Source organism: Melospiza georgiana, chromosome 1, assembly GCF_028018845.1.
Source record: "Melospiza georgiana isolate bMelGeo1 chromosome 1, bMelGeo1.pri, whole genome shotgun sequence".
Lineage (NCBI taxonomy): Eukaryota > Metazoa > Chordata > Aves > Passeriformes > Passerellidae > Melospiza > Melospiza georgiana.
Genome location: NC_080430.1, coordinates 135,126,362 through 135,152,259, shown reverse-complemented (window position 1 = coordinate 135,152,259; position 25,898 = coordinate 135,126,362). Strand labels below are relative to the sequence as shown.

The 25,898-nt window shown below is 39.4% G+C and overlaps 1 protein-coding gene across 1 annotated transcript; it reads right to left on the bottom strand.

The window, feature by feature from the left end:
* Positions 1–1,485: 1,485 nt before the first annotated feature.
* Positions 1,486–25,423, bottom strand: PIP4P2 (phosphatidylinositol-4,5-bisphosphate 4-phosphatase 2). The gene is made up of 7 exons (XM_058032582.1): positions 25,285–25,423; positions 19,338–19,486; positions 18,217–18,323; positions 15,985–16,108; positions 10,210–10,262; positions 4,243–4,333; positions 1,486–3,109 (listed from the first exon to the last, which is right to left on the bottom strand). Exons 1-7 carry the CDS (start codon positions 25,388–25,390, stop codon positions 2,966–2,968), a joined length of 774 nt encoding a protein of 257 aa, XP_057888565.1. The 5' UTR covers positions 25,391–25,423; the 3' UTR covers positions 1,486–2,965.
* Positions 25,424–25,898: the final 475 nt, after the last annotated feature.

Here is a 25,898-nt window from a genome sequence, read left to right as displayed (position 1 = left end):
AAAGACCATTTCTCAGCAATAACCACTCATGACTCCACAGCTGCTCCAGCATCTTCTCTAAGCACTTCATGCTGAATTTCTTACCAGACTAGTCTGAAAGATTTAGCTGCTTTCAACATGCTACTTGTGACACAGATCTCCTAATTTTCAGAAATACTACCCTCTTGGTAGTGTTTCTGTAAGACAACATATCAACATGTATGGTGGGTATAAATAAAATCAGTCAAAGACTTATTAATCAGTAGGTTTATCATTTAAAAATTAAACACATTTTAAGATCTGAAGTGCTTCCTAGCCAAGGACACACAGTTTGTATAAACGCTCTGGTGGAAAGGAGTGGAAGGAGAACAGGGAAGGGGGGGAACTAAAACCTCAAAGACATAAGTCCTTAATCCTGAATTTGAATAAGACATTCCCATACCTAACACAAAAATCCTTGATCCTGAATTTGAGTAAGACATTCCCATATCTAACACAAAAATAATGCCTTCAGGAAAAGACTGTTGAAAATGAACAAAAACAATGAGTGATTATAAAACCTGAAAGTTATTCTAGTGGTCTGTTTGCACAGGACAGGATGTTAATTTTATTTCTAAAGTTCAGAGAAGTTTCTTGGATTGATGTGTAGTTCAGCACAGAACATCACAACGGTCTACAAACAAATCTGCTTCCCAAGCAGCCATATCCATTGGAGTCCCTCAAAGTCCCATCAGATTCTACCATTACACTTCTTAGCTGGTAAAAATATCACAATTCTATGTACATTCTATCTTGACATGTAATGACACTTGATAGGAATAACTATCATGTTGTACTTTGCAAAAGGAAGTAGCAGCAAACATTGTGCTAGTACCCTGATCCTGACAGAAGTAAGTTGCTTTGTCCATCCCTTCTGCTGAAAAAGGTTGAGAAGAAAAAGAAGAAACACAAGACAGGAAATAAAGTATAGCTTAACACAGGGGAGAAAAGTACAAATTCCTTTGATTCATTAAAATAACATCATACCCAGCCCCCTCCCACTCCCAATGCCACCCTCACTGAAGTTACAAAAGCAGTGGATGATTTTCTGTACAGCCCTAACCTACTTTATGTCACAATGTGGAGTGCAGGCAGTATTTTGAAACACCAAGTACCAGGAAAGAGTATTCAGAGATTCAAAGGCAAGTGAATACAGCAAATCTCAACAGGGAAGGGATGTAAAAAGCACTAGGAAAAGAAGGGAGTATATTAGTCCATCAATAAGCCATTGACTCAAGAAAAGAGAATCACAACACTGGTTTCATCCATTATTTACATCCTCATTCTTCCTAAAACATCAAGATAATTGCAATTTATTATTGCTATCTTATATTCCTGAGGCTGCCATTTGGCAAAAATGCAGAGGTCACCTTTGGTGTGCCATACCTTTGTGGTTCCTGTATCACATCAGCAAATTCGTCCACTTACACATTCTTATACACATATAAATAACAAAATACATTTAAGTTTGAATAATAATCTTTATTTCTTTATTAGTTTATTTGTAAAAGGTACATTGTAATCCTGAGCTACTGCTTTTATACATTTAGCGTCATACAAAGACAGATCATTTACAGTTCGATCATTTACATTTATTGTGCTCCAAAATCCTTATCCGAGTATCATTTTGACTTAGCAGGAACATAGATAATTTAAATTACATGTATCCCTGAAACATCCATATTAATTTACCCATCTGACCCCATTAGCTAAATTACTAGTTGTCTAAATCACTCAGGACATTCCTTCTGAATTTAGCAAAAACTTGTTTAAAATTATAAAGATGGGCAGTGCAAGAACTGGTCCCTCAATCCTTTGTGAATACATCATTAGAAAAAACTTTCTGTTTCCGTATTCTCTTGGCAAGTCAGTGCTAAATTGATTAGATGTACTTTGATGGAATGGTCCAAGAAATAGCTTACTAATTTCCTTATTACAGCAGTTAATGAGAATTTACAGTGTCTCCCTTTGCAGTGACCAGTGTCATAACTCTCCCAAGCAGGGAAAATCTGATGTGATCAGAGGAAAGTAAGAGGCAACCCATCACCGTCTTATTGTCATCTACATGACACTGAAGTATTACAAACCAAGTCATATGAAATGCTTCCCTTAGACCCTGTAAAGGAACTTGTACGAATAACCAGAGTTAAGTTCCATAATCCGAGCATGGCTTTTAGGATTTGCCAGTTAAAAAAAAAAAAAAAAAAAAAAAGAAAAAGAAAAGGAAAAAAAAAAACAACCAACCAACCAGAACAAACCAAAAACCAAGACCTCAGTCCCAGGATCCTTGAGGAAAAAGCATTTATCCTAACTGAAATCCAACCCTGGATAAATGGAAATTTAATTGGACTACCAAAGTAGCATCTCTCTACCTGAAAAATCTCCAAGCATACAGTGTTTACAAATGTCTCTCTAGCAACAGTGTCAGTCTTAAATACTCACAAGTTTCATTTCCTGAATAAGGTCACTATGATCTCAGGCAAAAGATGCAGTAAAGCAGTTCAAGCAAAATGCTTATTGCTTAGGTTTTAAAGCAAGCCACTTGAATATAATTTTAGTTAAAATGTTAAGTACAAATGTGAAGCTACTGTAGAAACACTTATAAACACTCTTGCTTTTGAATTCTTACTGATAATCTAGAAAAATGGCAGACGGATTTGAACATAACAAAGGAAATGTAAAACTTAATACTGTTCGAAATACAATTCAACGCCTATAAAGACAGAGTTATGAACATGTAAACATAGCTTTAGTATTCAGAGCTAGGGAATCTAGCAGCAAAACAAACTATTTGCATATTATGTAGTGCAATGAACATTTGTTCTTAGAGACCCCCAGTCTTTAAACTACTTTGAACAGAATGGAATCCTTACAGGAAAGGTTTTAAAAGTGTCCAAAATGTAATATCCAGAACGACTAGATGTTCACCTATAACCTAACAATTTCTCTATGCAAAACTGTGTTCTGGATAGCTGACTTTAATGGCCCCCCAGTAGCAGGCTCGAATGAGGCAGATTAAACCTAAGAGATAAGCAACAGCCCAAGAAACATATGTTGCGTGAAATCGCCTGGCGAAATCTTGTGTTCCAACCTAAAAAGAGAAAACAGTAGTGTCAAACATACAGCACTGTCTGTTCTTCAGAGAAGAGCAAGTTATATTAAGGAGAAGCATTTCAGCACCTTTCAACTCTGATAAGGGTAAATTAGGTATTTTATTAGCTTGATTTTACATAACCATAGGATAATTGAGCGTGAAAGGGAGATCAGGAGACCTCTAGTGCCAACTCCCCAGTCAAAGTAGGGTCAACCCCAAGGTCACACCAACTTGTTCATGGTTTTAACCCAGCTAGGTCCCAAATAACTCCAAGGATGGAGGCTACACAAGCCTCTAGACAAACTTGATAGAAAAATGTTTTCACATAATTTTCCAATTCAGTAAGGTCATGAAAAAAAGGAAAAGAAATTTGTCTCTCACTGTTTTTATTTCTGGCTTTGTTTCTATTAGGGAACCTGGAAAATCCTTCATAAATCATTTAAGATCACACATAATTAATTATTCAAGTTAAAACACAAGTTAGAGGCATAATGAGAATTACACATATGAATTCACTGGAGGTATTTCCTCACATGAAATTTTCTGGGATTCCCAGGTATAAAGTTGGCTCTAGTAACCTGTATGAGACACTGGTAAGCCAGATACCACTGGTTCCACTTCACAGAATAACAACAGACTGAGCCTTCTCATTTGTAAATAGCTTATGAGCTGGTTTTACACTTTACAGCTTTTATAAATTACAAAGACTCATACATATTTCTAGTGCTTGGAATCCCATTCACCTCTACTGCAGTGGAACTTATACAGCAATATGTATTTCTGGAAACATGGAAGTTTTGAGAGCTCTAGCAAGAGCAAGATGTTCCAGTATTTCTACAGTGAAGTGAGCCATTTTCATAAAACTCAAGTTTTTAGAGATAAAGAGTCAAATTTAACATCAGAAAAAAAGAGACTATCAAAGTGCCAGAATACCTTTTTTGAAAAAAATTCCTTTTTTTGGCCTACTCAGATGATTAAGTTCACAATTTGAATGGAGATGACAAAAACCACACTAATTTAAGAAGTTTTACTCAAATGCTGGGAAAAGAAGAGCTGGTCAACTAAGAGAACTCCTTTGAACACACACACCCCTGCACACAGCTGCAAATTTATCATGGGACATCACTCACAGTTAATCCAACACCAATGAAGATGCATATCATCCCAATTGTGATATATGCACAGCAGCGCCTCCGTGGCAGTGCACTTCCAACAGAAGAACTGTTAGAAAATAAATGGAATTGTAAATTAAAAGCAAACAAAAAATCCCAAACCCAACCAACCAAATAACAACCATCACAAAAGCCACCCCTATCATCAACAGTAACTGTTCAGTCTCAATGGGGAATGGAAAGAGAATGGCAATACACCATCTTCAGTTTATAGAGTTGCAAGCAAAGTCTACAGTTATACTACAAAGTACAGGACAGAGTCCTCATTTGTATTGTAAAGAACTGCCAGTGATTATCTAGTACCTAAAAATCTAGGTGCTTACAAGAAAGGAAATGGTGCCACACCCAGAGTTTGAGTGTGTCTACCTTCTGCACCCACAGTACATCCCAGTAACTGCCTTGGATAGCCTTTGGATGGCAAAACTCAAGTTTGCTTTTCAGCTTCCATGCAAGACACCCTTCAGACTTTTAGTACGTCAGCACATGGCTTCAATACTTCACCGCATCTAAGTAAGTGAAAATAACTTCTACCACCCCTACATGTCTTTAATAGAATAAAAACCTTCAGTATCCATTTCTTGGATACTCAATACCATTCAGTGACTAAACTGCTCTGAAGATAAATACAAATCATTTTAGTCACAGACATGTAATTTTTTTCCATGTTCAACATCTCCAAATACTGAAATTCTTTAAGCTATTAAGTGAACTTGAAGAACACGACAAGTTCTTCTTACTTTGCAATTTCTTTCAGAGTTCTATCACAATTTATATGAGCTGCACAAATAACTTCTGACAACCAAGGTAAATAAATCCCCTGGAAGTTCTGTCACTCATCATCAAGACTATGAACTCCAGGACAGACAGCTCTGTCTCTACCTGCTGCATCAAGACAGTGCTTCACTCTAACAGACTATAAATGCAAATAAACCATAACATTATCTACTACAAGTTAGAAAAATTATTCTAGAAGCTCAGCGTTGTTTAGCAAATACATCTTGAGTCACACATTTGCAATCACATACAGCTTAGTAATGAGGAAAATAGGAATGTGATTTAAACTGAAACACAGTTAAAAGGACTAGAGAGGCAGAAGTGGTTTTATAAAGCATGCATTATCTATCTTAGAGGTGATTTGAAGCATGCTATCATTAGTTAAGTACTTCATCCCATTCTGGGAGATCAACACACCTTAGGAAATGTGTAATGCTTTTGCACATCTCATGATAGCTCAATTTATTCAAGATAAATGCGTAACAGAAAAAAGCCCTGCTGAACAATTGAAGCAGTACATGCATCATATGACTGACCAAATTTCTGGCTCCAGTTAATTAACCACATAGCAAGGCCTCATATGCTTAGCATGTGACTAAATTTTTTTAAGTATTTGTCTTAGAAAGCCTTCAAATAGATTGCTTTAAGCAGCTTTACTTCAACGTTATTTCTTTACAAGGAATTTCTGAAATGCTCCAAGAGAAAAAACAAACAAACAAACACCACCACAGTCCTCAAGCTAACACAATGAGCTTCATCTTTCAGGGCAAGATTTGAATAAAGTGGCTACTCACAAGCCATTTTCAGAAGAGCTAGAAAGTCCCTAAACAGTACTGCTCATTAGCTTCCATGGGGAAATTACTTCCTTAGCAAAACCTCACAACACATAGTGAAATAGGACACTGGAGGGTGCCTGGGGTTAGATTAGGGTAAGAGAATTCCCAGTTGGGCAAATAATGGTATCTTACCCTCTCACACACACACCTCCACACACTCCCCCAAAAGCCACTCTACAGCCATTCTAGAAAAGGGATATGCTGTTCAATTGAAAGTTACATGAGTTAAAAATAATAAAACCAAACTGTAGTTTTATAAAAGGGAACTAGGGAAGAGACTGAGCTTGCCAAACTGACCTTAGGTTCCCTCCGTTACAGGATTTTGTGGCTATGTATTCAGAGTTAATGCTATTATAGAGCTGGATACCATAGGATAAGCTGGTAAAAATGTCATGTTCAACACAGCTAAAACATACATGATACTTATTGTACCGTGTATTGCATGCAGAGTCAAAGTTCATTCTGGAAAAGAGACTTTCACTTTCAGAGCTGACTTACAGTCTTATTTTTGTAATCATAATATTGCAGGTGCTGTGTGTATTTTCCATCCATATTTCTCATGTGTTTCCTCCTATCCAGTAAGAAAGGCTGGGGGAGAAACCATCAACTCAAATACAACAAAATGGAAATGCAAAGAATGTCTCAATTTAGCGGCTTTTCTCTTTCCACAGAAAGCAATGATTAAATAAAGATATTAAAGTTTCTACAGTCATGTAACAGACCTAAGAGTCCAAATAAATCATTATTCATTTGTCACCTCCCAACAGTGATGTTAGCCACTGGCCTCCTCTAGATAGTGAGGCTTCCTCTACCCACCCCAAATTACACATAAACCCCCCAAATTAACTTAGAATAAAGAAAGTTGAAACTGTCCCAAAAACCTACCAACTGTGAAAACTCTGACAAGCACATCTGGCAATATTAAAATGGGATCAAAAGAACTTTCTTCCTATCACAGAAGCACCCAATTAGTTCCATTGTGGGAATATGAGGGAACTCTCTAGAAAGCAGCAGTTCCTTCTTTCTGAGCTGCTGCTGAGGAAGCAAAGGCACCTGCCAGAACTCTGGGCAGCAGCAGCAGATACAGAAGATGCCAAATCCAATACCTCATCATGGAGTAATTAGAAGAGGGGAAAACTGCCACATGGGACAAAGGCTATAAAAGAAGTACCACAGGAAGCAATGTTGGGCCTCTTGTGCTCCAAGTAATAGGAATTATGACCAGGATTTCAAACATGTTTTTAAGAAGAAAATTAAAATGCCAATATTTTGAAGGTGAATAGCACTGCTGAAATTAGCATTCACAGCAGTGATGGGCTTCCAACATCTCTCTCTTTACTCAAAGTCCTTATGGGGCAAAGGCGCTATAAATTCATTAGGGTTCATAGTTTTGGCAGACCTTAAAAAGTAAAAGAGATAGATTCTAAAGGAAAAAAAATAGATTTGACATTCTGTAATAATAACCTGTACCACTCAATTCCCTTTCTAGTAACTGAATTAACGAACTGAATTTTCTAGATGATTTAACATACATCTTGAGAAAGAGAACAGCAAACAAAAAACCAGCTCCTGCTTCTTCATCATTAAACAAGAAAAATACCAGAAGCCTTCCCTGAATCTCTCACTTTTGGAAAACAAGCTGATAAACATCTGGTATTTAAAAATGCAGAAGAACACTAAATCAGCAAAAAGAAACCATTTCTCCCCCACTCCCAGGTGTCACTATAAAATACAACTGTATAATGATCATTTCCTCATTAGCTACATTTATTTTCCCTATGCAAGTAAGGGCCTGTGTCAGGCAGCCACTACACATCAGTAAGCCTTCTGCAAACACTTCACCTAGACTAACATGATAGGTTTACAGTCCACTTCCAAAGAGATTTGGTCATTTACCAAATAAGATTTTATTCTCTACAGCACAATTAATTTCCTACATTTCCCAAGTTATTTTTCAAGACAAAACAAGTGCATCACAAAACAAAGTCGTATCACAATGGTAGGACATAGATGGGATTAAAAACAGACAAGAAGATCCTATTTGCCTCTACACTCAGATATGAGAGGTTCCTTTGTTTAGGTACTATGATGCATGATGGCTTTATTTCTCCCTGAACACTGTTTCATTTTTAACTTTTTCAAGTAATAACTACTGATCTTCCCTTGCAGTTTTAGAAGACATTCGTAATATAAAGTTCTAATATCCATCAACCAAATGGAAGGTCACAAACAAACTACCTGCAGAGATTCACTGCACTTCTAAAAGCATTTGAAACAAAATTATTAATCTAAAAAGTGTCAGCTGATGTCTCCTTGGAAAACTTACTGTTGCAGTGATTCAAGATTCCTTTTGCCTTAGTCTACACTATCCTTTTCTCAGTGACAATTATCAACTTAATCAACAGAAGGAATGAACAGTTCTACATCTGACTACTCAGCTACTAATGAAAGAAGTTTTGCATTAATAAGATGAAACCCTACATTCCCTTTTAACTCCTTGGCTATGCTGACCTTTGACAAAGACCTGATAGAAAGCAGGTCACTGCAGTTATTTATTCCATCATCATGACTCAAAGCTGTGTCTCACCTATGCTGTGCCCTAAATCCATGTATCAGAAATGTTTATGCTGCTGGAAATGCACAACTCCCAACCATCACATCCCAAATGCGGGAAAACACCGAGCAACTCATTCAAAGCTAAATTACAATATTCCACAGTTTGCATCCTCAGCCCAAGGACAGATGTGCCCACTTGTTAAAATTTGTTTTGCATTCTGCAATACAGTTGCCATGCAAGCTGTAATTATCACAAATTGCACTGCAGAGAGGCTCCCACTTTCCTACATATGTATGGCATGCTTTGCACTTTATGGAGGAGAACACTCAAAAAACTTTGAGTTTGGCTGGAATTTAAAACAGAAGCAACATTAATCAACAGAGGACAGACCAAAAGATCACATGCTGTGACTTCTGACTGTTGTTTGGAGCATAGTTTATATTGCTGCTGTTATTGTTAGGGTTGGGTTTTTTGTTTGGTTGTTTTCTGTCTTTAAGGTTAAACAACAAATAACACTGACCTAAGGAGAGTCAAGAAAAAAGCCAAGGTCAGCTAACAAGGGTGACATAAAACATAATTGCAATTAGTTTTAAAACAAACCAAACAGCAAAACTCCAATGCCTGCTCAAGGACTGAACAGACTTAATGTGTCAGTACACACACCCCTGCAAAGCAGCATCTCATCAAGACTGAGTTTATTTAATCTAAGCAAATTAGAACACGTCCACAACTCCACACTGGATTAGCTACACCCCTGAGGTTAAACACAGCACTAGACTGACTTCTCTATCAAATACTCCAAAATAAGACTTCAGTCAGTGTTGAAGGCCAGGCCATGCCCACACCTACAGTGCATTTATCCTACACTTTCTCCTTCCTAAGGGACCTGCTAGTTTTTCTACAACATGTAACACAGCTGAGGTTCTCCATTCCCAGTGGAAAATATGTTTGTTCCTTTAACTGGAAGTCCCACTAGCCTGTCAAAGGAAGACAAATATTTAAATAAATCAGCAGGACATGAAGGTCTCTGAAGTAATATTTATATCTTATTTCACACCATGTGGCTGAAAGTATTAAAGTATGTTACTAGTGCAACAATTCAAATTAAGAATTCCCGAGCTCAGATAAGAAGGGCCAAACAAACATTCAAAAAGAGAGGCCCAAAAAAAACCCAAACCAAAAAGCTTACAGCTCTTGTATTCTAATTTTTCTTGTTCTCCTTTAAGTAATAGCAAATGAGTACCCACGTTATTCCACACAAGTTATACCCAAGTCATTCATAAACGTTAACCAAGATAATGCATTAAGATGCTTAACACAAGTTGGGCGTTGAGTTTATAGTATCAGTAAACCTTCTCTCAAATTAAGACAAGATTATTTCCTGTCCTTCCCTTACAATAAAGTGATTCAAGTTCTACCTTTAAAGATGATATCTGATTACTACTATGAAGAGGTAAAATTTCAAGGACATAAAAAGTTAATTTTAGCAACCTATTCCTGTCTATTGTTAGCAGCTTATTTCTGCCTCTATCAATTCAATCAGAGCATTTTCATAAATGCAGGTGGATATGCCAAAGCTACTGATTTCTGCATAAAGAATGGAGAATTCACATGCACACAATATCTGCTTTAGCCTTGAAGTTCAGGTGAGCACAGCAAAATAATCAGCACAGCCAACACATTTTACTCCAAAGACTTACAGAAGAAACACTGGCTACTTCACAATAATTTACATAACCTTGCTTTCAGAGAACTTACATTTTTTTGCAGTGTGGGCATTTTGCTAGTGTGTTAAACCTCAGTTCCATCCACTGTAAAGAGAAAAAAATAAAAAGGTTGAAAAGCAGACCTGGGAAAATGGTTGTTGCACTTAATGTTAAATGCCACTAGGAAAACATTTTGCTTCTCAGACTCTTTGATTTGTTTTTTGTTTTCTTCTATAAATGGGATGCCCTTTTGTCAGTGGCAACATTGGATTGGGATTTCCATGTGAACATTTCCCATGACTTGCCTTAGTATTACAAAATTTGCTTGACGTAATGTACTTGCATCAACAGGCGTAGTATGCGCAACATTATAACACAATATTAATAGGTTTTCTTCTCTTACTTAAAGACTATGAATATACCCTGAATCAAAATAAGTGTGTTTTCTTTGGCACAATTACAGCCAGAATTATTTTCCAATCTTTTCCCAACCTTTGCATCATTTATGAAAGCTAACTTTTGGTTATACAAAAAAATGTGGTAAAGAATATTTTAGAAAGTAGACATCAGGTTTTACATCAATGAAATAGAGAACACTTCTGACTACTTTACATGACTGAAAAAGATGATATGTAAAACTGTACATGTCACCACCTTCCATGCTCAGACTGAAACCTATGTGGGAAACAGCCTTAGTGAAAGCAATGCCTAGAACTAACTCAACCAGGGGATACACCATTATATACTCACTTAAAAACAGCAGGTTCTGTTCTATTTCATTCTGTGATAACAGTATTAAGCAAACATTTTAAACATGTTTGCCTTGATCAAGGGAATAAGGCTCTTTTTCTTCTCCCTGTAAGCAGTTATTTTGTAACTGCAGCTCTCTCTCTTCCCCTGCCTCTCTCAAGTGGACGGTAGTTGGAAGTTTTCTGGGTGATGCAAAAAGTCACACTGCAAGTTAAAAGCAGGAGAAGAAGCCACAGTGCAGATCCCCAGTGCCTCCATGAGGCCCTTCCTTATCTCCATGAGAAATCTGAAGCTGTCCTACTGAAGTGAAAGTAACTCCTAGAGCCACAAATCAAAATCAGAGCCCATCCTCATATGGAAAACACCACCAACCTACAGCTGACACCATTTAAATGCTGAGAAGAAATTTATGATTTTTATGAGCAAAGAAAGATGTGTTTTCTCATGCCTTGTCAGTATGAAGAGATTTTGCTGTGAGCAAAGTTTTGAACTGGGGTATTTATTGAGCATTTTCCTACCTCTTGACTATCTTCCTCAGTTTTGTTTTTTTTTTTTCCTTAGGGATAAATCTCCTCTAAAAAGAAATCTATCTTTTCTTTTCTTGTTCTGAAGTACCCATTTACACATTTACAGGACAACTATGTAACTGGTATTACTTGTTTACAATACTTGACCAAACTGATTTAGCAAGTTTACAAAACTTGACCAAACTGATTTAGTTTTATTTTAGTCCTTAATAAAACTTCTGTAATGATCCCCACCCAAGCAAAGTTTTTTAAGAGCATTAATTCTACTTCCATATTCCTGGCAGAGGAGCAAGTTAAGTATTTTTCTGCGTCCCTTTCAAAAACCTACTCAATTTCCCTGAACTCTACGCATCGAAAGTGGGATAAAATGCAATTGTCAGTATCAGGGATGGAGAGAGGCCTCACCAGAGCAGTTATTTCAGCTTTTTTACCTGCAATTCCAGAAATAAAGGGAAGTCTAATTCCAGGATTTATATTTTACCTAATAGTAATTCAACTTCACTTCTATAGACCAGTTTCAATTCTATATCACACTGTAGGCAACTCCATTTCCTTGGTTACTCATTAATGATCTTTCCAGAGTTTTAAAACTTCTAATTATTAGCCCAAATTATTAATGGCTACAAACTCAAGTGCATTTGGGCTCCAATTATTGATGGAAAAAGGAGTCAGCAATAATCTGTTTTCATTGAGAGTTACCTGGAAATAACAGAAGCAGTAGCTGCTATGATGACTTTTACACAGACCAGAAGTATTTGTAGAAAAAGAGCAAAATTGTGACAAGACTTTCAAAGTACAAGACCTCAAATCATATTAGCACAGTGGGGAAAGGTTATGTTTGTGTACATTCTAAATCATGCTTAAGCTAGCATTTTTTACTCATACTCCAGAGTGCTTTAAAGTACCTAATATTGATTCATGTTGTTAAGAAGTTACACTTACATGAAATTTAGCTCTGCTGAGAATACAATGATGTTTTTTTAATTGGAGCAATACAATATACAGCCCAAATCCCTTGTTAGAACTACTGAAACACAGATGAAGAGACGAGGAATACAGAACTCGTCAATATGTCAACTGTGGACAAAACCAGACATCCATCAAAGGAATCACTAGAAGAACAGTCAAACATTTTCCTTCTAAGCCTATAATAGTTCTCAGTGCATTCAACACAAGATAGTGGAAAAAAAAAAAGGCCCAAAACAAAACGACATAGGTACATAAATACATACACAGTCCTACATACAGCTGCTGCTGCAAAAGAAGCTTCTTTATTCCCCTCTGGTTCTTTGGGAAGGCAAAATACTTTCACAAACTAAAATGTATCTTATTTTTCTGAAAAGTTTAATGGGTTTTCTATTCAATTATTTCAGAAGCAAGTATTTTCATATTTGATTACTTTAAAAAAATAAAATTGACAAAGCACAGCTGACAAAGCAGAGTGCTTAGCCAGCAGCTTGTGGCTTCCATAGCTTGCTCCTGGCTTCTTGTCCCTGAGGTCCCTCCAAAACCAGGACAGTAGCAGGAAGAAGGCAGAGAGGGAGAGGGCACAGGGACAGCCCTCCCTTGTCCCCCATTTCCAAAGGCAACTCAGCCTCTGACAGCCACAGAGCACTGCAGGCAGAGGTCCCTCAGACGAGGAGCAGGGAATGATTTACTGCTGGCAGAAACAGCAACTGCACAGCCCAAGTACAAAAGCTCCCAAAACAGCCCAAACCAGATCAAACTGACATTTAGCAACACAGTTAAACCCTCGTCCTGCCCTCCTTTTCTATTTTATCCCTTTTTCCATTTGTCAAGTCCAAACCTGCCAGAAACAGTAGAAACCTTAACACAGAAAGAACTTATATCAGTTTACCACGTGAAAAAAAAAAATCTGATTAACAAGATGTGAAGTATCGATAGCTTGGCTACAATTTCACTTCAGTACTAAGACATTCTTCCAGCCAAGACAGAGAAACTTTAAGGCACACCACAGCAAGCAGTGTGGTTTTCATAATTTGTAAAAAACACCCCCTTCACATGCAGAGGCAGGCAAAATACAGTCATGTTTTCAAATGGAAAATAAAATTTTGGAAACGTGGTGAACAAGCTGATACTCTTAAAAGAACACAGAACATGACAATTTGACTTTTCCATCTCAGGGATGGGATAAATAAATAAATAGACTAGCTTTGCTTGTCTATTTTATTTATTTTTTAACTGTCAAGTAAAGTAAAAGGGATAGCCTAGTGAGTTGCTGAGAGATGCCTCTAGCACTACATATTATCTTCACAACATGGAGATATCAAAAGGCAGAAATATTAACTCAGAAACTGAGCTTCCAGGCTGGCTAAAATACTTTTTTGTTGCTTCTCTGCTCATTCTGAAATCCAAACAATTTCCTGATTTTTCTAAACTAGAAATTTTATTTTCAGAATCTCAAACTTAATTACAGAAAAAAATGGAAGCAAAAGACTGATGGGAATGCTGTGTAACATGAGGCAAAAAAGGGCTTATTTCTTGATAACTCAGCATAAAAAAATAGCAAGCTTCCAATTTCTAATGGTTCAGAGAGTGTCTTTTCAACATATCATGAAGTGACAAACTGGTCTTATGCTGGCAGACAGGACTGAAGTTCAAAGTGTTGCAGTTCCCAAAAGCAGCCAGATGATAGGAACTCGCATGCACAAATCTCAAACTAGAAAACTTAACCTTTTAAGGCATAATCCAGTAGTTATGGGCAAAACCAGACTTAATGGATTTGTTTTTTTCCCCTTATGTTCACCTGAATAGTTCACAGTGCAAACTGCAAAGTTAATCTGGAATGTACTTGTATAAAGTAAACAGGAGATCAAGACAGGTAAAATTCCTATGCCTGTGAAAGTCCCTAAATATAGGCTGAAAAAAAAAGGCAAACAGAAAACCCACTTCAGCTATCTTCAGTTTCACACTACTGTTCTTTAGCAAGGGTTATAAGAAATTATGTATTTTTAGTACATAGGCTGAATTAGTAGACAGAATATTTCTCCAGCATCTCTCCAATTGCTTCCCAGTTAGCAGATTACTTGTAAATTCCTCATCATATTCCTATTTCTTTTCAGAAAAAAAAAAAAAAAAAAAAAAAAGAAGAAAGAAGCATAAGGGCCATCTCCAGCTCCCTGCACTCATCACTTACTATAATAGTTAAAACATTACAGCACACCTGTCCTGGATTCAGCTGGGACTATTAATTTACTTCTTAATATCTGGTACAGTGCTCTCTTTTGGATTCAGTAACAATGCTGGTAACAAGCTAAGATTTTAGTTGTTGCTAAGTAGTGCTTACCCTAAGTCAAGGACTTCTCAGTTTCCCATGCTCTGTCAGCAAAGAGGAGCACAAGAAGCTGAGAGAGAGCACAACCAAGACAGCTGAGCTGAGCTGGCCAAAGGCATATTACATAGCACAGAACATCATGTTTGGGGCACAAACTGGGGGAAGCTGGCTGGGAGATGCTGATCACTGCTGGGGCACTGGCTGTGTCAGCAAGTGGTGAGGAATTGTATTAAGCATCACTTATTTCTCTTGGGTTTTATTTCTCTCTCTCTTTTCATTACTATTATTATTGTTATTTCTATCATTATTAGTATTCTTTTCCATTTCAATCATTAAATTGTTTTTACCTCAACCCTCAAGTTTTACCTCTTCCCCAGTTCTCCCCACCACCAGGGCAGGGGGCTGGGTGGTGTTAAGCCACAAAAGCACCTCACTGATCCATAAACCTGAAGTGAAGACTCAAAGGCATAAGCCATTATAGAGCCTGCCACAAAAGCCAGCCCTTCTCTCTCTGCTGGTACAAGCTGACATGGAGTGGCATCCCCTAAGCTGCCTTTTTCCTTGCACAAGGAAATGCACTTGAGTATCCTCTGATCTTTATGTATCTTACAATCCTTTGTTTCAGGAATGCACCACCTCTCTCGTGACTGTTTTCTTTAACCGTACCCCTAATCTAGCCATTTCCTACAACCCCCAAACCTGAAAGAGATTCAGTCACTGCTGGATGATGAAGCCAAAGCTAGCTTGCTTGTGTATGGCAATCAAAATTCAAATGTAGCAACACCGTCCATTTAGAAGGCTACAGAGAGTTCAACTGGCACTCACATATAAACCAAAACCTCCAGTTCTCCAACAACTTACAGATATGCCAGTGGCAAGTGCCATAACCAACAGCTTTCCAGGGCTCATACAGCAATGACAGAACTGCTCCCTTGGCCTCTGCAGAACACAGCCACCACTGCAAGCCCCAACAGAACCTGGAAAACCAATTTCCTCTTCCAGCACTGCCCACTCTCACATCATGAAACAATAAGACATGGGCTTTATCTATCCACGTACAGAAAGACCGTTAAAAGTTTTCTTGAAACACATATAAATAACCAAAACCAGACCATACACTATATTAATGAGTAAAGAAGTTTTAGTTCCTCAATGATGGCAGAGAGTGAGGCAATATGCTCTAAAAACTGCTTACAACAAACAGCTTGAGGGATAGCATGGTGAGGCAAGAAGGAGAATGTGATGCTTTACTTACAAGGAATGTATTTCCACAGTGCCCACACACCACTCTAGTTCCATCTGGTTGAACTGGCAAGGCAGGTTGAGCTGGCTGCTCCTCTGGAATCAGCATCACTGGACCAAGAGTAATGATGCGCCTACTGCGTTAAGAACATTGGATACACATGTAATTAAGCTAGCAAAAGAGAAGGATGATGTGTTCAAGCAATTAACTCAGTCACTACCAAATGTTTTTACACATTTAAACTATAATCTACTTGTTAAACAGCTGATGCACCCAGTTTTGGTCACTCTCTGAAGTATTTTCAGTTTTAAAAATATTCTCTTTCCCTGTAAGATCAGCCATACAAGCCTAAACCCTGTATCAGACTTGCAAGCATATGACAGAGGTGTTCCTCAGAAAAATGAAAACTTAATACCCAGGCTGAGCAAGCCTGAGAATTGAAATGTACATACCCACGTGAAACATGTAGAAAGAGTATGGATCTTCCATAATCTAGCTCTCCTTCCCACACTACTGACAACCATGTCAATATAAGAAGCATATCCATATTTGTACAGTAAAAATTCCATTCACATTGAGTAAACTAAAAATGAAAACCACCCTAGGTTGACTAAATGAAATCAATTTACTTTAAACTAATTATTTACTTTTATGTTGAACGTGTTTCCAGTTTAGTTACACAATTTGTCAGTCCAAAATGACAGAATCCAAATTAACCAACTCAGAATGAGGAGGAGATTTCTTAGAATGAAAAAAGTGAAGGGGAAAATTATAGCAATATTTAATTTGCATTGCATCTCTTCCATCTACAACCAAAATTTTATTCTGAATGCCTTTCCTTCAATCTGGAGTCTTCCATTTAGGTCACACTCCCAGCTCCCTACTTCAAAGTACACTATACCCATTTTGCTCAGTTTCTAGCAAGACAAATACATAAGCTATCTTACTGCTTACATGTATGCTTTTGAGATTATTTTAATAAAATTAAGGAATTTCTAATTTAGTTTAGTTACCAACCATGTGATATATTATAACTAAACTATCCCATGAACATTTTTCACTCTGAGAAAATGTTGGGAATGTTCTGAAGTCCTACCCAACCAAGCGTTAGTAAAAGGAGTCAATTCCCACAAGTCCCAAACTATGTTTGAAAACCAGAACAGCCAATAGACTGGTGACTAACTTGGGCACTTGGTGGGGTAGAACTCCCCTCCACACATCTGCAGACTCAGCCTTCCTCTCCCTTTCTCCTGTTAGAGCTGCACCACTTCCAATCAAACTCCTCCTACCTCGGTGGAATCTTTAACACCTTAAGCCCAACAGTAAGAGCAATCACTATGGCAATCACAATTGCTTCTTTTACAGCAAGTGTGTACATTTAAGTTGAGAGCTGAGAGGAGAATGAAAACTCAGCATAACTAAGGAAACTGAAGTCAAGCTACTACTCCATCTCCCATCTCACTCCCAATCCCTACTCTGAGCTTAGCAAAGTGAGTATTCTGTGTGGTTACAATAACTAAGTCTCCAAGAAATTATGAATATTAAGTCCCAGAAATGAGAAGTGGATTTTCTTCTATTTCTCTTTACATTATTTTTGACTTACAAAGTAGTTATATAACGGGACACACACATCTGAGACTTAAAGAAAAGGAAGAAACTTTTTTTCTTCTTTATTTAAAAAAAACACATATACAACATGGACACTAGCAGTACCTGTGTCTGCAGTGAAAGTGTTAAGTCCTAGAGCCACAAATCAAAATCAGAGCCCATCCTCATATGGAAAACACCACCAACCTACAGCTGACACCATTTAAATGCTGAGAAGAAATTTATGATTTTTATGAGCAAAGAAAGATGTGTCTTCTCATGCCTTGTCAGTATGAAGAGATTTTGCTGTGAGCAAAGTTTTGAACTGGGGTATTTATTGAGCATTTTACTGCCTCTTGAATATCTCCCTCAGATTTTTTTTTTCCTTAGGGATAAATCTTCTCTAAAAAGAAATCCATCTTTTATTTTCTTGTTCCGAAGTATCCATTTACACATTTACAGGACAACTAGGTAACCAGTATTACTTGTTTACAAAACTTGACCAAACTGATTTAGCAGTGTTTTATTTTAGTCCTGTAAGTGCCCATGTAAAGAGACCAAGGCTTTGAACCTCTTTTAGTTTTAAATACTCAACACAAAGACAACAGTTGCTTTAAAGAAAACCATCTCAAGGCACTGGAAGTGTTTTATTCTTACCAGTTTGGTCTTGGGCAGCCTATTTTCCGAGATGTATCCTTACAGATAAGGAGACAGTTACATTGACATCTAACATACTTCTTCCCTGAAGGAGGGTTTTTGATCGGCTAAAAAAAAACCACAACCACCAGAGAACACACATCAGAAGTCACAGCAATTCACTTTTTTCCACATAACAGGAACACAAAGGAGAACAACTCCAGTGAAAAGTTCTTGTTAACAGAAATGCACTTCCTCTTACAGAAGAAACTTCAGAGTCAACACAAAATTAGAAATTTTTTCTTTCTTAAGAAATGAAAATTTCCTCACTAGAACAAGCAAATTCTGCTCACTCATGGAAAAAAACACTCATACTTTAGCAATGTCAACTCAAGGCTTCAGTGCAGTTATTATTATTTTATGTGAGTTTAAATAGTGATGCATTAATAAAAAGCAATGACTCAAAACCAGTCAAAACATCAAGCAACCCTTCTTGCCTGGTACAATGGCTTTATTCAACAGTGAAAGGACCACAGTCTGTTTCTTGGTCACTAAGAGACTATGAAGACATCACCGAACTGTAATCTTATTTTAAACTGTACAGAAATTATCTTTCTCCAACCTGGGAGTCAAGTTTCAATGTCCCTTTCATGCAGCAAATCAAAAGGTGCACAATACTTTGTTTGGCTTGAAACATTATATATTGGACAGGAAAGTGACTATCAGCAGCAGGTTCTCTACTCTCTCTTCTAAGTGGAAAAAATATCCTGCAGTTTTAAGGCTTTCTGTTTTCAGGACATACTTTAATGTTCTTTTTATATAACATATATATAATAAATCCATGTAATAAATCTAATCCAGTGTTTTTCACACAAATGCTTGCAGAAGCTGTGAAGCACTGCAGTATGACATCCCAAAACTAAAACTGGCAGGAGGAAAAAACATAAAAGCAGGAGGAAAAATAAAAGCAAGAGGCCAAATAGTGAAGACTTGAATTAAGAGGAGAAGAAAAAAATGTGTTTGGACAAGCTGGGCTGGCTCGCCCTCTTCCTCAGGGGTGGCAGGAAGGGACCCACCTGTCCAGGTGAGGACATGAGTGCTACCCCCAGTGCCCCCCAAAAAACACCAAAAATCCATTTTACCGTGGCTTCATTGCAGACTGTGCATTTAACCACGTGTTGGTGCAGCTTGCCATCCAAATTGATTAGTGACTGGCACACACGGCAGTTTATCACAGGAACTCCACTGGCATCTGGGCTGGCGATGGCAGTGTATGGAGGGGGAAGCTCTGCTGCAAGAGACAAGGAAATCTCAGCTGAAAAAACAGAGCATCCTAAAACGCTTCCAGCAAGTACCATTTCCAGCAGGCACAGGCTCAAAGAAGAAAAAAACCCTTACACCTCAAACTCAGTGTTTAGTATAAACACAGAACAAAACTAAGTTTGTTTTCCCCTTCTCCACAACTTCTGTGTACACAAACATGCTTACTTGTAGGTAAAGCAAACCAGCAAAACAAACACACAGTAAATCACCCCAGAAATCTGGATCCAACAGAACTTATCTATGAAAATTTATTTCAAATCAACTTTTTGTAGTCCATAGAAAACACATGGAGAAAAAAACACTTAAAAACCCCAAACCTACTACAGATTAGTAGAGACTGGCTTCTGAAGAAAAAGACCCAGAAAATAAAACACAGGTAGGAAGAGTCAAAAACAGCGTCCACAAAGATCTAAAAAGACTGAAATACAGACAAGTGTTTATCACATATTAAAAGATAATACAGGTAAAAACACAAAAAAGTCCTGTGAAGAAAACAGGTCTTAGGATAGGAAGTGGCATTTAATGCTTCTTTTTTGAGTACAACAGCAAATATACGCTTTCTTGAAGAAAAAACCCTGAAGTCTCAGAGTTTCTGCTTTTAAGGGTTCCAGATACTTTTCTTGTGCAGGAGCCAAAGTACCAATGCACAGGAAGGTCTTCAGTCACTCTGGAGAGGCTGACACTGGGAAGGCTTTAATGGCCTCAGGCCTCCTGGGAAGAGCAGACCTCAAACTCCAGCTTTGTCAGTCTTGAGCCCACAACAAAACAGGGAGGAAACACTGAAGATTATCTGAGGCTTAAGAATCCATGGAATGAAAATAATTCAACACAGTGATCTCTCACAAGCTTATCATCACCACTCTTTGGCATATATTAGCACTGACTTTTATTTCGTCAAGAAGTTCAGGGCTTTTCAGGTAAGCAAATTCAGACCAGGCATATTCAGTAGTTCATATTTAGCTTTCTTGAATGCTAGTAGTTCAAAATGCTCTGCAGCCTTGGGCTTCAATAAGTTTTTCAAAAATTACATCCAAGCAGCTAACCAAATCTTCAGAGAAGCAATGAGAGATCAGCCTACTTCCCATTTACCAACAGCATTGAACAGAGCAGTATCTGCTGGAGGGTGGTGAGTGAAATCACAGGCTGCTATCAAAGCTGACAAGCCTGAGTATTAAATTTAAGCCTGTGAGAATGCACTCATCACTCCTTTGCTGTCTTGGAGTGAATGCCATAAGCTGGAGGGATATAAGAAACCCTGTCTGCCCTTCAGATCCAAAAGTCACCACACATCTTTGAAGTGCATGCTGAACAGCCATGTTGCTATCTCTCTTTGCTACTTGGTCTATATATGACCCAGACCTATGCTTGATTTTAACTCGCAGAGGCAGCAGGAAAAAGATGGATACCTTTAGAGTCTCAGAATCACATCCAATATATGTGAATTATTTCAGATGAGAACAAAATTAACTTATATGCAGCAATACAACTCTGAATTCATGACACTAACTGATGTTGTATTTCTTGAGGAAGTGAACTTCACACATTCAGCTCTGATACACTGGTTACAGAAAACAACATCCTTAAGAAATATCAGGTAACAGTACTGTTATTTCTTCTGTTTGTGAGGAAATACATTCTGAAAAAATGCAGCATAGAGAAAAATAAATATTAAATATCAATATTTTGCAATGCTGTGATACCCTATTTTAAGCAAGGCTGCCACACTCAGGACATGAGACATTACAAGACATTAAAAAACAAACACACACAAGACAAAACCCCAACCCACACACTTTGGCAAGTAGAGACAAGCTCAAGCCTACCAGAGCACTCCAGAAATCAGGTTAGAGTAACCATCGTGGCTAAGTCAAGGCTGCTCCAGTGGGTTCTGGCAGTCAGCAGACTGCTTAACTGCTCCTGCAGTGAGCAGCTGACACTTTCTGGCTAGGGGAACAGGCAGCCAGAAAACAAAGGGCATGTTCCAAAGACTAAACACCAGACTCTCTGTCAAGACACCTTTACAGCTCACTCCCAGCTTTAAGGTTGCCTTTTTGAAAAGCAACAGTTGTTTTACAAAAGTTCTTAACTTTGTCCTCTCCATTTTGAGTGTGGCAGCTCAATTCTGTCAGCTGGGAACAGGGTGGCTGTACTAAGGTAAGCAGGATCTTTAAGGGTACCAGAAAGTGAAGAGACACACAGCCACCAACATTTCAGCTTTCAACACTTCAGCTTTCCACAATCCTGGAATACTTGAAAATTTGACAACCATACCTTCTAGACATTTATAATTTTCTATACCCATTTCCAAGTGATAACTCTTATGAATCTGGTAAACTGAGGTGTGTGAGCCCCTACACAGAGCACCAGCCACTTCTTCAGCCTCAGACTGGAGCTGCCTGGCTTCCAGGTAAGCAGCCTCGCTGCTCCTGTCCTGCTGCCTCAGCAAATATCAGATAGCAAGTGAATAATGGCTGCTTTTCAGAGCCCTGCTGCAGCAAATAACATTTGCTATGGAGCAGAAAGCATGAGCTATCTTGGCACTGCAACCTTCATGCTCAAAGAAAATGTGCATTTTGAAAGGTCCAAAAAACAAGCCAGCAGAAGCCACCAAAAAAGTTAAATATAAAGAGTATATCTGGGGGGGTATATCTGGGGGGGGTAAGGGGGTGGGGGATGGTGTAAAGGAAAATAAAGACATTGTCTCAGTTAGCTGCTCCTTACCCCTTAATAAAAAGGCTTGAAAGCACATCAGCTTACTTCAGTATGACCTTTTTTTTTCCTTGACATCTTGAATTTCAGGCTAACTAGAATATCTAAAACCAGTTTATAAAGGTCTGTCAGTCTGTCATACTGGAAGGTAGGCAAGCTTCACATACACACCAGGAGAATGTAATTAGATAGTGAATTCCCTGCTGCTAACACACCAGTTTACAGCTATATTATCTATTTCTCTTAAAAAAAAAAAGAACACAAACAAAAAACACACACACACAAAAAAAAAAAAACCAAACAAAAAATCCCCCAAAAAACAAATCAAACAAAAAAAAGTCCAACAGTAATTAGTTCAGGAAGATTAGCAAAGTGTCCTACCACGCAGTACCTCTGACTCCCTCTTCACCCTACAGAACAGCAATGCAATGGAAGATATCCCATTTGCAACCTGAGAAACTCCTTGTGGACCTTGTGTACTTTCCTCCCCTGGTAGCTGAAGGGTGGAAACAACAGAGAACCACTAGAAGCCTACCAGGGTCAAACATAAATTAATTTTATTTGATTTTAAAAAAATAAAATAGTTCTTTATCATGACCTGTGAGGGGGTGGGTAAGGGAAAAAGTTTAATGATTGATGTCAGAGATACGTTGTTAAAAACTAAGAAATCCTGGACAGGGCTCAAAAACCCTAAACAAAAAACCACTGACTAACCATCCTACTCCAGGGAAAAGAACTGATAGTTTCACCCTTCGTCAATGTTGTGAAAAATTTCTTAAATACTGTGGCCTGCATCCACACTGAAAAGCTTTTTCTTGCTTGCATCATTAAGAACACTGAGCCATTACCAGGATTCAACCATTTTACACAGGGAAGGGTCAGCTGGGTCTCAGCTGCAGCTCAGCAAGGGAAGAGAAGGGTACCTTCAAAATATGATCTCTAATTTAAAGTTGAGGATGATATATTTGGCACAGTAGATAATTACAGGGATAAACCTATTAATGTACATTCAGGTGGTAGTTTTGATACAAAGGGCTTCTTCCTCCTTCCTCTGCCACCCCACACTATCCAGATGATGCTAATCAAGGAAGCTCAGCAGAAGGAGTTTGCTTTGGAAGCAAAGCCAATTCTTCCACAGGAATGATTCTTCCCCCTAAGCCTAGCCTTGTGCTAGGGAGAGAGATGAAGCCTGCCAGTCAGCTGGAAAGGCAGCTCAGCTTGCAGGGATCCTTTCACTAAGGAAAGCCGACAGAGACGGGAAGTAGAGCCACGGGCCTGAGCCACAGCCCTGCACAATTCTGTTCCACAGCTGTCTGAGAGCTCTGCAGAGCAGCTCTCAAGTGCTGCCTAGCTGCTCATGGACTGATCAAACAAGAGATATGCGACATTCAAGAAAGCTCTGTGTTGGTTCCTCCTCATTTTTGGGAAGAAACCACTTATCTCAAGCACCACATCCCACCACAGGTGCCCAGCCAGATATCTCAAGTAACAGATGCCACTGAAGGCACAGGAGGACACGGCTACCAACTGAAACGAGTATTTCAAATCCAGCTCATTTCCAGGTCATGAGTTTTACCCTGGGGTCAAACAAGAGTCACTAATCTAATGCATTTTCATTACTTTTTAAATTTATAAAGACTTAAAAAAAAAAGAGAAAAACCCAAAAAACAGATTGAAATGTATGCAAAAATGGTTACAGGATAAGGAACACTAAGAATAAAAATATCAAACCCCAGAATGTAAACTAAGGTAGATAAATGGATTTTTTTGTTTGTTTGTTTACTCGGGGGATTCTGCCAACACTAAAAAATTGATGGCAAATAAACCCCAACTAAAAAGCCAAAGCATCCAACCTCTGCTGTTTTTTAAGCCAATACTCCTTTGTCCACTTCAAATCAAAGTAAACACTCAACACCAGCTACAGCCCTAACTGAAATACATTTCTGTATCAAGACAAGAGGACTACCTTTCCACAAGATTAAATAGAATTCAAAACAGACAGATGCTCACTCATTCTAGTTGCATGCATATCATGAATCTATACAGTTAATAAAAATCATTAAGAAAGGGCCAACACACTGGACCTACTGAGATGAGAATTGTAGTCTTACATTTAAAAGGGTACTGCTAGCAAAGCTACTCTAATCTTATTCCATCTTTATTCCTTCAGCTTTCTCCACACCTCAATTTCTGCTCCAAAACGTTTAACTGAAAAAAAAGCCTACTAATGTATTTTGATAACATCCTGATTCACATTTTCTAAGTGATTTTTTCCACCTACTAATTAAATAGTCAGTATTGATGAACAAGACGATTTTTCCTAAGTCTATGCAAGAGAGATAATACCATATAATTATGCCACGGCTACAGATCTGTAACCGCAGTATCGGACTTGCTTTAAAAATAAAGCCATAACCAGCTATGGCCTTGAAACGTGCTTGCAAGGGCATCCTGGCGGTTTTGGACTCCAGCTGCCACACTGCACCGAGTCCCCTCGTTATTCCGATGGGATTGCCAGGCCGGGGACGGGCTGCCCACACCTGGGCAGGGCTGAGGCCGCGGTGCTGCCCGGCCATGGCGACCTGCGCGCTCGGCCCCGCGCTGCGCCCCTCCCGCCGCCGCTGTGCCCAGCCGAGCTGCTCAGCTCCGGATCTTCCACTTAATCCTGCTCCTAATTAATGGGGAAACCCAAGTCCAACAATTACCACGCAAGCTGCGGCATGCGAGCGAGTTATAATAAGCAGACCGGTTCGGGCTTGTTCTGCCCCTGCAAACAATTATTTTAATTTCTTTTATTTTTCCTGCTGAGCCGCCCAGGCCGGAGCGCGGCGGGGAGCAGGGCCTGCGCCGGGCACGGAGCGGCGTTACCTGTTGTTCCCCACCGGCCAGGGCGGGGCGGGGGCTACCCCGCCGGCCGCCCCCGGCCCGGCCCCGCTGCCGCGGCCAGGGCGGGGGGAGCCCCTCACCGCCGCACCCGGGCGGAGGCGCCGCGTCCCCCGCCACACACAGCCACAGTCACAGAGCCAGGGCCGCCCCCCGCCCCGCACAGCGCCTTACCTCGGGGACTGCTGTCCGGCAGATAGGGCGGCGCGGTCGGGGTGACATTGCCGGAGCCGGGCGCGGAGAGCAGCGGGGAGCGCTCGTCCACCCCCTCGGCGGCCATGGCTGCGGCGCGGAGGGCCCTGCCCGCTGCCGGGCGCGGGGCGGGGAGGCGGCCGGGCCGGCGGCGCCGGGGAAGGGGAAGGAGCGCAGAGGAAGGGGCTGGGAATGAATGAGAGCGGGGCGGGGAGGAGGGACGGCGGGGCGGGGAGGAGGGACGGCCGGCCCCCGGCACGGGTAATGAGCGGGGCAGGCCGGGGGTGGTGTCTAGACAAACATAACAACCTTCGGTCGTAAATAAATTTTTCCCGAAAAAGAGTGCATTTGTTGAGATGTGTGGGTTTTTTTCTAGTTTTGTTTGTTTGTTTAATTGTTTGTTTTGTTAAGGTTGTTTTAAGCTCTGTGTTTGGATGTTGACATGACTACCAGGGAAGTGCTATAGTCGATTTAGCTGGGAGCAGTCGCCTTTTCCAGGGCTCTGGGGATGCAGACGGATGGAGGAGGAACTCTCCGAGGTGACAGCGGTGGCAACAGCTCTAAACGTGAGGAGATAAATCGACGCGTTATCAAAT

Excerpts from the sequence above, each read along its gene's own strand:
- PIP4P2 (XM_058032582.1), bottom strand. The coding sequence starts at position 25,390 with ATGGCCGCCGAGGGGGTGGACGAGCGCTCCCCGCTGCTCTCCGCGCCC. Across the intron at positions 19,487-25,284 it reads GCCGGACAGCAGTCCCCGAG|CAGAGCTTCCCCCTCCATAC; the intron begins GTAAGGCGCTGT and ends TGTCTCTTGCAG. Across the intron at positions 10,263-15,984 it reads ACTGTGGAAATACATTCCTT|TGGATGGAACTGAGGTTTAA; the intron begins GTAAGTAAAGCA and ends TTCTCTTTACAG.